This window comes from Eubalaena glacialis, chromosome 3 (genome assembly GCF_028564815.1).
Source record: "Eubalaena glacialis isolate mEubGla1 chromosome 3, mEubGla1.1.hap2.+ XY, whole genome shotgun sequence".
Taxonomy (NCBI): Eukaryota; Metazoa; Chordata; class Mammalia; order Artiodactyla; family Balaenidae; genus Eubalaena; species Eubalaena glacialis.
Window position 1 is genome coordinate 183,763,749 of NC_083718.1, and position 12,465 is coordinate 183,776,213.

At 50.2% G+C, this 12,465-nt stretch overlaps 2 protein-coding genes across 3 annotated transcripts in view; one reads left to right on the forward strand and one right to left on the reverse strand.

Annotated features, from left to right (window-relative positions):
- Window positions 1–12,465, reverse strand: part of KAZN (kazrin, periplakin interacting protein) — a 456,516-nt gene that overhangs the window by 162,637 nt on the left and 281,414 nt on the right. The window lies entirely within an intron of this gene.
- Window positions 1,839–10,883, forward strand: LOC133089068 (large ribosomal subunit protein eL39-like). The gene is made up of 2 exons (XM_061187225.1): window positions 1,839–1,924; window positions 10,676–10,883. The coding sequence occupies exons 1-2, from the start codon at window positions 1,839–1,841 to the stop codon at window positions 10,881–10,883; spliced, it is 294 nt and encodes a 97-aa protein (XP_061043208.1).

The window sequence follows — 12,465 nt, forward strand, 5'->3', positions numbered from 1 at the left end:
CTCTCCCTCTGTCCACAGCTCTGCTAGCAGGCAAACCTCTGACAGCAGCAGCCTGCAGCCTTCCAGAAAACCATCTGCCTTGGGTGGGAGGTCTTTCCTCCTCGAGGTATGTTTCTGATTCTGAGGACACTCTGGGCCCACGAGATGTTTCTGCTCAGCTCTGCAACAGGAGATGCAACAGCCGGGAAGCGACAGCCCATTTTCTGCCCTGAGCAGCTTGGGCAGGCCCTCTAGGAACGGCAGCTCCAGGGTGGTTTTTATCGGAGACTCCAAGCCCAGGTTGGCTTCTGAACGTGCAGGCTTGCAGAAGGGCCCTACGCTGAAGTTAATGTCGTTGCCTTGAAGTTCTTAATTACTTTTGAACTAAGGCCTCACATGTTCATTTTGCATTGGGATCTGCAAATTATGTAGCTGGTCCTATTCCCAGAAGATCTACCCGGCCTCCCTGGGGGATGCTGTGAATTGATGTTGGAGACAGCTGGGCCTGGGATTTGGCCACTCTGTCCTTCTCCAGCGTACGTTGTGTCCGGCCTCTGCAAGGCAGCGGGAAGGGAAGATTTGGGTGTGGGGAAAGGATGCAGGAACTGGCCCCATCCAGTCCTCCTGACAACTCATAAGGAGCAAAGGCATAGTGAGAATTCGAGGTGGGGGTGGGGAGGGGTGGGGATGGGCGACCCAGCCCGAGGGTTGGGAGGCTGCTCTAGTTCTAAACTCTGAGGCCAGATGGTGTCCCCATGACCCTGACCTCAGGCCAATACAGCGCCACCAAAGGAAACAAAAAGGAAGCTGGGGCACAGGGACACAAGGGATCAGTGCAGTTCCCATTCACAGTGTGCCTTCATTGCCAGGGGAACTTCCTTTAGATCACAGGAGCAAGTGACATGACAAGATATGTTTGGCTTAAGGAACAAAACCAGAAACATTGTACTAAAGAACTCCACTATATTCGATATCTACTTGAAATTGACTATTTGAGCCCACTGGAATTTTTCAGGTTTGTTTGTTTTTTTTTTTTCTTGGCTGTGTTTTTAGTATTTGTAGAGGAGGTTTTACTGAGATCTTCCAGCCAACAGTTCTCTTTTCAAACACCTGGCACTAAGACAAGGTAGCAACTGTGGATTCATAGGAATCTGTACCGTTTTGTCTATAACACCCTCATGAGTTCCTGGAGTCTGGAGACCTCGGTAGCAATCCCCTAGCTTGTGTATGACTGTGGAAAAGGGTGATTCTGTCTCTGCAACTAAGCGCCCTCACCGGCAAAAGCAAAATGAAGGGCTGGGTTAGCAGATGTGAGGAGGGCCTTCCCAGATCTGCCCACTATGGTTGAGTGAGTCTTTTTAATCCTTCTCATGACGGTTGTGGGGGTATGTTTGGTGTGTGTTGCTAGTAGTGAGAGCAAGTGTATTAGTTATCTACTGCTGCGTGACAAATCTCCCCAAAATGCAGAGGCTTGAAACAAGAAGCATTTATTATCTCTCAGTTTCTGTGGGTCAGGAATCCAGGATGGCCTGGCTGGGTGCCTCTGGCTCAGGAATTCTGCGCAGGCTGCCGGCAAGGTGTCAGCCGGGGAACAAAGGCACAGTCAACTCAAGGCTCTCCTTGGGGAGGATCTACTCCCCAGCTCACTCATGTGGCTCTGGAAGGATTCTGTTTCTTGTGTTGGACTGAGAACCTCAGCTCCTCGGCTGTGGGTCTGAGGCCACCCTCAGTTCTTTGCCATAGAGCTATAGATCTACTCGAAAAATCGCAGCTTGCTTCCCTCAAGGGCTTCAAGGGCTTCAAGCAAGAAAGGGTGTGCACAAGATGGAAACCTCTGTCTCTGTAACCTAATCTTGGAAATGGCATCCATCACCTTCTCCCTGTTCTGTTCATTAGAAGTAAATCACAGGACTTCACTAGTGGTGCAGTGGTTAAGAATCCACCTGCCAATGCAGGGGACACGGGTTCGAGCCCTGGTCCGGGAAGATCCCACATGCCGTGGAGCAACTAAGCCCGTGCGTCACAACTACTGAGCCTGTGCTCTAGAGCCCGCGAGCCACAACTACTGAGCCCGCGTGCCACAACTACTGAAGCCCGTGTGCCTAGAGCCCATGCTCCACAAGAAGAGAAGCCACTGCAGTGAGAAGCCCGCGCACCACTACAAAGAACAGCCCCCGCTCGCCCCAACTAGAGAAAGCCTGCATGCAGCAACGAAGACCCAACGCAGCCATAAATAAATAAATAAATAAATAAATAAATAAATAAATAAAAAAGTGAATCACTAGGTCCTGTCCACCCTGGATGGGAGGGTTTGACTACAGGAGACAGGGGTCATTGAGGGCCATCTTGGAGGCTGCCCACCCCAGGAGGCTGGGGACACATTTTTTGGAGGCAGAGAGACCAGGACTCAAATCCTGGCTCTGATACACACTAGTGTATGATCTAGAAGAAATGATTTCACCCCTGGAAGCTTCAGTTTCCTCCTCTGTAAGATGGAGATGACTGTGGCCACCACCTCATAGGGTTGTGGAAGGAGATTTCAATGAGAAGAGGCACACGCAGGGCTCTGAATGGTGATTAGCACAAGGTAAACCCTCGAAAAAGTGGGCTTGAGGACATTGCCGGAGGAGGCCGGAGTGACATGCCCATTGTTTCTAAGCCAGATAAGCATTACCAGCTATTTCCATGGAGATCTGCAGCCTTTGATCTATTTCTCAGAAGTCCTTCTGGCAGGCCCTGGGATGCCTTTGTGGCTGAGGCCACCAGTGGGTACGTACTGATCTCTTCTTCCCTTGGCCATCCCAGTAGGACTCTGGGGCACAGGTGCAGCAGGAAGGATTAGACTGGGATTTTCCCCTACACCTACTTAGACCTCAGCCCTTGGGGGATGGAGGATTTTACCCCCGTTCCATCCTGCCATCTGTCCTGGCGAGGACTTCTTGGCTGGAGACTTTTGTGCGCCTGTCATGGGCTCATTGGTATTCTTTGGTGATCTTTCCTGGGTCCCAAATGACCTGGTGAACATCCTGATCACCTCTGCCAGCAGAAGCTTAGCCCAAAGCCAGGCACTGAAGTATTTTCACTGAGTGCGGCTGGCCTCTGTGCCCTGCCTCTCAGACCATCTTGCGTCCCAAATTAGATTCTCAGCTGCACCAAAAGGAAAAAGTCCTTCCTCATCCAGGGGCCATATCTCTCCCGTCTCCTCTAAGCCTCTTTTTGGGGAGTTCATGTCAAGCAGGGAGGTTTCTGCAGAAAGCTGAAATGTTGCAGCTTATTCAGAATAAATAACAATAACATCAAAAATACTACGACTTGGGGACTTCCCTGGTGGTGCAGTGGTTAAGAATCTGCCTGCCAATGCAGAGGACACGGGTTCGATCCCTGGTCCGGGAAGATCCCACATGCTGCGGAGCAACTGAGCCCGTGTGCCACAACTACTGAGACTGTGCTCTAGATCCCGTGAGCCACAACTACTGAGCCCGCGTGCTGCAACTACTGAAGCCCACGCGCCTAGAGCCTGTGCTCCGCAACAAGAGAAGCCACCGCAATGAGAAGCCTGCGCACCGCAACGAAGAGTAGCCCCCGCTCGCTGCAACTAGAGAAAGCCTGCGCGCAGCAACGAAGACCCAACGCAGCCAAAATAGTACGACTTCTAATAATAATACTGGCAAACATTTACACAGCACTTACTATATATGCCGGGCACTGTTCTAAAAACTTTAGACATTCATTTAATCCTCCCAACAACTCTGAGAATTACGTGTACTATTATTATCATCCCCATTTTACAAATGAGGAAGCAGACACAGAGAAGTTAAGTCACTTACCCAAAGGCACACAGCCAATGAGTGATGTAGGCAGGACTCAAGCTTCATGTAGTCTGGCTGCAGAGTTCGGGCTAAATACCATCATGCTACCTTGGCAACAGGTGTCACTGAGCACTCACTTCACCCCAGGGACTGTCCTGTCTAGCTCATTCAACCCTCCAAACCACCCTATTCCCATGTTCCAGCTGAGAAAACTGAGGTTGAGGGAAGACAAAGGGACTTATCCAAGATGATATGGCTGTTCAATGCAGGGTTGGGAGTCTAACCCTCAGAAGTGAGGGGTGTTCTCTGGGGGAATGCATTGCATGTCAGGGTTATGGAGAATGCCTGCCTGTGGGCACAGTGGAATAGTCAACCCTTCCTTGTTTACCTCCTGGACACGGGACTCAGGGAACCCTCAGCAGGGCATCTGGGGATGGGGGCCTCTGCTGCCCCCGGTGGCCACTGGCGGTACTTCACCTTCCTCAGCTGGGGGTTGGTGGCTCCTGGGAATGGGACCACTATGTCCACCACCACAATTTTCAGGCCCCGTGTCTCCACTTCCTATGTGTGATTCAAGAGACACAGAGAGCTATAGGCCAGTGAGTGCCCAAGATAAGAATAATGGTTACTGTTTACTGAGCACTTCTATCTCTGTGCCAGGCACTCTGCCAGGTACTTGTTACTTAAATGTTATAATTTAATTTACCAATGCACAGAGATAGAAGTGCTCAATCATCATTGTTAAGGGTTATTTATAATATTGGATAGAGCACTTTACACATATTAGCTCATTTTTATCCTCACAACACTACATAAGTACTATCACAATCCTCACTTTATCAACGAGGAAGCCAAGGAACAGAGAGGTTTAGTAATTTGCTTGAGGTCACCCAGTAGAATAGGATGGAGCTAGGATTTAGAGGCAGGCAGTTCTGGCTCCAGAGCCAGTTTTCTTAATTATTATGCCACTATTTTGTATTATTATAAAAATTATTATTATTCTGATTTTACAGTTGAAGAAACCAAGGCTTAGAGAGTGGAAGGATTTGTCTAAGATCACACAAACTGGTAAGTTTAGACTCAGTATTTCAACCACCTCTGTCTTCATTTATTCATTCATTGACGCAACAAATACTGATTGTGTACCAACCATGTGCCAGGCACAGTACTGGGCTCCGGAGGTAAAGCACCATGTGGTCTAGCCTGCCATGGGTACCTGGGGTGTACCAGCATGTGACACCAAGCGGGCCTAAGGCAGGCCCCTGGGAAAGACTGGCGATTTCTGCAAAGGAGAAACTATTCCTCCCTCCCCGGAACCAGGAAGGGTCTGGATTCCTAGATCACTGCTCTCCCAGTTTCATCTCCATGGCAAATACCTGCAGAATGGCTCTTACAGGGACATGGAAAAGAAAACCGATTAGACTCGGGAGAGGCTGTGGTGAGGGTCTGCGGCATGGAGTTCTAGACTTTTCTTTCTGCAACTGCCCTTTACTTACTAGTAAAGTTGGGCAAGTCGGGCCACCTTCCGGGGGCCTCAGTTTCCCCACCTGTGAAATGGGGATAAGAATACTTGCCTATCTCCCCATGACTGTCCTGTGAGGAACAAAGGAGACCAGAAGTGGGAAAGCCCACGTAACTGCAGAGGGCCGAACACCCAGGCTGCGGGGCCAGTTCAGTTAAGGAACCACTTGGTTATTTGCTTGTTCATTTCATGGGGTCCGTCTGCACTCGGCATCTGCCATGAGTCCACTCCTGCCCTAGATACTGTGGGGAAGGGCGACAGGCCCCCGAGTGTAGAAAGGTCACGGTCCACTTGGACATTCAGATGAGAAAGGAGAACGGCTGGCAGATATGACTTTGATTATGACTGTCTGTGCCATAGAGGCCTTACCACTGGGACACTGACGAGCCCTTGCCACCTCCCTTCCCAAGGAAACAAAATGATCTCAAAGACCAGGCTAGCAAATGGCTTCAATATTCTTGCAGGCAGGGTGAGCGCTGAGGCCCAGAGATGCTGGCCTGGCCTGTCCCTTTAAGGCTTAAAGTGCCAATCTCTCCTAAAGCGACAGCTCTCACAGTGGCCAGAAGCAAGTTGGAACCATGGAGTAAGAACCTTGTGCAAAGGCCTGGGCCTTTCATGTGAAGGTCTCTGAGCTACCTCCAAGTAGTAATTAGGCATCTCAGCACCGAGGTGGGGTTTATCTGTTCAAAGACAAAGCTGGCTTCTCCTTCTGAGAGAAACAGAAGTCCAGAGAGGCTCAGATACTTGCCCAGAGACACACAGCAAATCAGGGGCCCAAGCAGACTGACTTCAGGAAGCCCTAGAGCAGTGGTTCTCAAAGTGTGGCCCCTAGACTAGCCGTATCAGCACCGTCCCTGTGCATTTATGAGAAACGCAAATTCTCTGCCCCATCCCTACCTCCTGAGTCAGAAACTCCTGGGATGGGGCCTGACAGTCTGTTTTAACAGCCCTCTCCATGTAACCCTGATGCTGATAAAGGTGAGGGCCACCGCCAATGCCCGGAGGAAGGACTGCTAGGTCTTCACACGTCCTTCTGAGCTGGGAGGGAGGAACAAGGCAGTGGAGCAGAGCAAGGTCATTTTGTCAGTGGCTGTGGCATCACAGCTACATAACCACCCCTCCCCCACCCTGATGGCTTTTTGCACCCAGAGTCCAAACCCTAGGGCCCTCCCTTGTCAGGAGGCCACCTGCCTGGGCTCCGGGAGGCCTGTCCACACACGCCCCAGGCCGCTTTCCTGTAATTACAGGCTTTACCTGCTTGTCCGCCCACCAGAACTCAGGCATGTCAGCCAGAGCGACTCCGGCTTCTCCCACCCTGAAGGCAGAGCATGCACGGCCTCCGTCAGCACCTCGGGCTCTGTGTCCACAAGGCCTCCAGCAAAGCCGGGAACGGGCCTGGCGTTGCCCCCAGCGGCCCCTGTGTGGGCCAAGTTCATGCGGGAGAACGTTCTGCACGCTGGACATCAGGAAGTAACCTTAGGCCCTGGTCTCCGGGTTCTCAGGGCAGAAGTCCGCCATGGCCCCTAGTCCCACCGGGACTAATTAGAATTTGTTCTAAATTCTTCTTTCCCCAGAACTGTCCTTTAAATGTCTTTGGAACTGGTTTCAGGAGGCAGATTTGTCGAACAGCTACGTGGAAGGACTGTCATCTTCCCCCTGAAGTTTCTCATTAAAACAAACAAGCAGAAATGTGTTGTCTAATGGGAAAGGAGCTGCATTCTTTTTGTTTTTAAAGATATGACCTTTGAAAGTAGGATGTTTCTCACAGATTAGGGGCCTAGTGGAGGGATGCTCCTGGATTCCTGGGGTGAAGGACAACCCCACGAGCTGCTGGGTGAGCCCAATCCCACCTCCCTTGTAAATTCAAGGCGGGGACAGGGTTTTAAATTGATACATGCCCACGGCACCAGGCACACAGCAAGCACACACTCGGATTTGTGGATTGCTGGAAAGATCCTGAGTTCTGGCTCAGGGCCTCCCAGTTGCCTTGTGCTAAGCTTAACAAGTCCCTTCCCATTTCTTCTAAGAAAAGGGTCCCATGTCTTAATAAATAACAACAGCTCCCTTTCACTGTGGGCCCAGTGGTATGATAGGCCCTCTAGTGGTTTTATCTCATTTAATCCCTCAACTGCTCTGTGAGAGGGGGTACTGTTGTGATACCCACTTTATTTATTTATTTTTTATTTCTATTTTTTTAGGCTGTGCCGTGTGGCATGTGGGATCTTAGTTCCCCGACCAGGGGTTGAACCCGTGCCCCCATGCATTGTGAGCTTGGAGTCTTAACCACTGGACCACCCGGGAAGTCCCATGATACCCACTTTAAAGCAGAGTAAACTGAGGGTAAGAGAAGGGAGCAGAGGTTGCAAACTGGTGGCCCTAGAGCCAGTTACGGCCTGTGAATGTGTTTTCTTTTCCTAGTATTCTACTAAAAAGCATTTTAAAAATTAGTTGCCAAGATTTAAAAATTTGGATAAATTACACCAAAAAAGTCAGATATGTAGCTTTATTTTGAAAAAATCCGGAGGTCTGGTGATAGAACCCCCATTCCATCCCACATGGTAACAGTGCGTCCTCCAGCCCTCACGCCCTGCAAGTCACCACATGCGTGCTCCAGGCACGGAGTCCACAACCGCTGGTCTTAGGCCACAGGTGGTGATGGGCAAAGTCAGTGCTTGTCTGGGTCTGTCTGTCTGTCTGTCTATCTGTCACTCTTTGTGTATCTCACCAGTGCCCACTTCCAGGAGAGCCCGATGTTAGATCATAAGGAGCACTGGACAGGGAGTCAGGAGATGTGGGTGTTCGTTCTGTTGACTGGGTGACCTTGGGCCAACCCTTTTCCCTCCCCGGGCCTCAGTTTTCCCATCTATACAATTCGGAGGTTGGGCAAAAAGATCTCCCAGAGCCTCTCTGCTCCTATCAGCCTAAGGAAGGCTCCTCTCAGCCGCAGAGCCCGTTGGGAAACTGTCTGAGGGCTTGCAGACAGGCCAGGTGTGGGCTTGCCCACCTGAGCCGTCCTGTGGCCATGAGCACCTCTGGGCAGGGAGACAGTCTCACAAACCCAGAGCTCTGCCATCAGCACCAGCAGGGGCCAACGGTCTGACTCTTCCCAGTGATGGAAAGGTGGGTTCCACCCGCGGAGCAGCCTCCAGCACTGCTAACCTAATTGCACAGAGAAAAGAGTCCATCAGGATGACCCAGACTCCCCGCTCTGAAATGCAGGATTCCTGGACTGGGAGGTGGAACCATCTTGGCTTGTCCCTGCCCAGGTCAGTCTGAGGACAAGAATGCCCGCTGGGCACTGGGTAAGCCAGGTGGGGTTCTGTGCTGCCAAGAGGAAATACTCATTCGAGTCCCAGGAAAAGAAAGCATGCATTCTTCCGCCCTTCTCCTTCTTCATCCTACAAACACGTGACAGAGGAGGAAACTGAAGCCCAGAGAGGGGGAGTGATTGCCCAAGGTCACACAGCAAATCAGTGCCAGAGTCAGATGAGAGCTCAGGCTTCTTGACCCCCTTCCTGGGGTACTTTCCATATTCTCTAATGCTTGGGAGTTTAGAACCCTCCACCTCTTTGGAATTGGGCTTCAGAGGGGGGTTGGAGTGGCCTGCGTGGGCAGAGACTGTGTGGTCCAGAGTCCTAACATGGGGCTTGTGCATGGTGCCTAAGACACAAACCACTGCTGAGAGAATGGGGACCCGTGGGCCCAGTGGGTGTGAGCTGCCCAAAGCTTCTAGGTTGGAAACTTGGTCTGTAGGGAAGGTTGCAAAGCCCACATTTGGCTCACAGACATATTCTGGTCTTCCCACAATGTTTAAAACAAATTCATGTTAGTTGCCAACACTTAAGAATCAGGGAATTTTTCTTCTTCTTTTTTTTGTTGGTTATCTATATAGTAGTGTGTACAAGTCAATTCCAAACTCCCAGTGTATCCCTCCCCCCACCCTTCCCCCCTGGTAACCATAAGTTCATTCTCTAAGTCTGTGAGTCTGTTTCTGTTTTGTAAATAAGAATCAGGGAATTTCACATAAAAGACAGGATTTCTGGCTTCTTTTGAAGAGTCTCAAAATCTGGCAAAAGCTGGACCACATTTCCACCTGGCTGTGACTGGCAGGAGGTCACACGCTCCCTCTCGTTCACCATCTCCACCATCCTTCCCGGTCTCTGTGACCTCCCTGCATGTACGTTTGGGAATTTCAACCGCCCCCCCTGCCACGCAGCCTCCCATGCTAAAGTCACCCCTTCTCTCATCCTGGTCACCCCAGGGGAAATTCCGGTTCTCATTGGAGGGCAGCTTTGCCCCACAGGGGACATTGCGCCATGTCTGGGTTATCACAATCAGGGAGGGGAGTTACTACTGGCATCTAAAGGGTAGGGGCCAGGGATGCTGCTAAACATCCTACGATGCACAGGACAGAACCCCAAACGAGGAATTATCTGGCCCCAAACATCGGTAGTGCTGAGGCTGAGAAACTCTGAGCTGAATCAAAAGAGCCCCGGGCCAGGAACGGGATCTGGAGAGGGAGGGTCACCCATGCTGGGGACTGACTGCATACTGAGCATCACGTTAGGCAAGGGGGGGAGAACGCCAGGATGTGCAAAATGTGGCCCCGGCTCTCTGGGTGCACGGTGGGTGGAGGTGGCCAGCTGAGGAGGGGGCACCCGGAAATGTAGAGGAGGGGGCTCCCTCCACCAGGTACATCAGCAGGGTCTCAAGGGCAGAGGTGCAGTCAGGATGGGCAGAGATGGGGAGGTGAGCATTCTGGGCAGAGGAAACAGCCTAAGCAAAGGTGTGGTGGCAGTAGCAGACGCAGAGGCACACATCTGAGATGAGATGTCTTCTGTTAGGTGGGAGGGACGCTGGGTGGGAAGCAAGGGCATGATGTTGGAGGAGGAGATTGTGGGCAGGATGTAAGGGGTCTCCAAGTCAAGCTAAGTGGGAGAGAGAGGCCAGCCCATGGGGAATCCTTGCAAAGGTAGTGGAGTATTAACTTTGTGACCTTGGAGAAATCACTTTAATTCTCAGAGCCTCAGTTTCCTCATCTGTTCAATGGGATAATAAGAGTGATTAAAAACTATCACACGTAGAACTCACCATTTGCCAAGGCACTGAACTATATCTGATGTATTTAATCCTCAGAGAAGCCCTACAAAGTATACAGCACTATTATTTCCAATCGTATAGCAGAGGAAACTTCAAGATATGGATGGGTAAATCAACTTTAACTTTCCCAAGCATACTACTAGTAAGGAACAAAGGTGAGATTTGAACCTAGGCAGTCTGGCTCCAGCACATGCTCTTAGTTGTTCTGCTATTCTGTCTCTCTAGAACCTTCTAGGTGAGTTGTCCTTAAGAATAAATGAAATGCTCCTCTTTTCTCTTGTCCGCCATCATATGTATGGTTGAATTTGCTCCTCGCCATGTCTTCTCACAAGACTTTCAGGATCAAGCGATTCCTGGCCAAGAAACAAAAGCAGAATCGTCCCATTCCCCAATGGATTCAAATGAAAACTGGTAATAAAATCAGGTACGACTCCAAGAGAAGACATTGGAGAAGAACCAAGCTGGGTCTGTAAGGAACCTCGCATATGAAGTGGCACACATTTCTGCTGTGTCAAGGTCAATTGCGCCTTACCATATCAGAACATCACTACTGTCTGAACAGCTGCCTGTGTGATGGGAGAAATGGAATGGCTCGCTCCTCTTGATCTTTCCTCTCCACTGCTCACTGTCTAGCTCAGTAATAAATATGTGAAACCTTTAAAAAAAAATAAATGAAATAAAGCAGGTAAGATGCCCAGCACAATCCTGGCACGGAGTTAGTGCAGAAGCAAGTGACACATTGCATAGAGTCCCAGCCCAGGTTGACGGAGCAAAGCCCAGTTCACAGCATCAGCGAAAAGAGGTGCCAGAGACATTCTGTAGTGGGCACATCTGCTCTGTGGAGAGATGGGGGTAGAGGAAGGGTGCCCCTCCACTCAGGTGAGAAACGGCTAAGCCAGGTTTCTGGAAATGCATCTCCATTTGCAGTGCTCCCCCCCACCCCACCTCGCTGGCTCTTTAACACCTCCAGGACTTTGCTCACTCCATGCTCCCTGCCTGGAATGTTCTCCTTTCCACCTCCACTAAACCCCTTCCGTCTAGTCTATCCCTTCCAACAGAGCTCAGAGGATACTTCTTTCTGGAAGTAGTTCAGGACATGCCCAGGCAGAGTAATCACGCCTTGTCTTTGTACCCAGAGCATTTTTTCAAACTCAGTTTGCCTGCTGGGGCATCATCTCAGAGCGTCTCAGCCTTCACCGGCATGTCCGTCTCCTGGGGATCTTGTTAAAATGCAGATGCAGGAGTGGGGTCTGAGGTTCTGCTTTTCTAACAACAAGCTCCCAGGAGATGCTTATGCTGTTGGTCCAGGGAACACACTCTTGAGTCCCAAAGTCTCAGGGCACTTCCTGGGGGTCCTTCATCCTCCATGGACAGGATACTCCTCTGGGGCAGGGGCTCCATTTTATTTTTTATTGTTTGAATTTTATTTATTTTTTATACAGCAGGTTCTTATTAGTTATCCATTTTATACATATTAGTGTATACATGTCAATCCCAATCTCCCAGTTCATTCCACCACCACCCCCACCACCACTTTCCCCCCTTGGTGTCCATACGTTTGTTCTCTACATCTGTGTCTCTATTTCTTCAGGGGCTTCATTTTAAAGGCCGGCACGGGGGTGGGGGGAGGAATGGAGGGAGAGTGCTGACCCATCAGTGGAGGGATGGCCAGATTGAATACTTCAATTTGACTCACAGCATCTCTGTTTCAGCGACACCCTCCTTCCAGATCTTCAGAAGAAGGAGGCATATCGAGTGCTCCATGACTGAGGATAGCCTGGGATTATTTCATTGCCGCCTACCCTCAGGGATGAGCACCTAGGGTCGCCAGCTTGTCCTCTAGAAAAGGATGAGATCACTAGTGAGACAGTGAACACGACGATTTTTAATTTTAAAGATTTCTTGCATGCTTCAACTAATCATCTGCGCTTTCAATTCTTACATTTTGTTTTACATTCTGTGATGCTGAAAAGATATAAACATGCCCTTTTTAACATTTTTATTTTATGGGGCAGAAAGCAAAATGGCTGAACTATACAATGAACTCTGGACTCC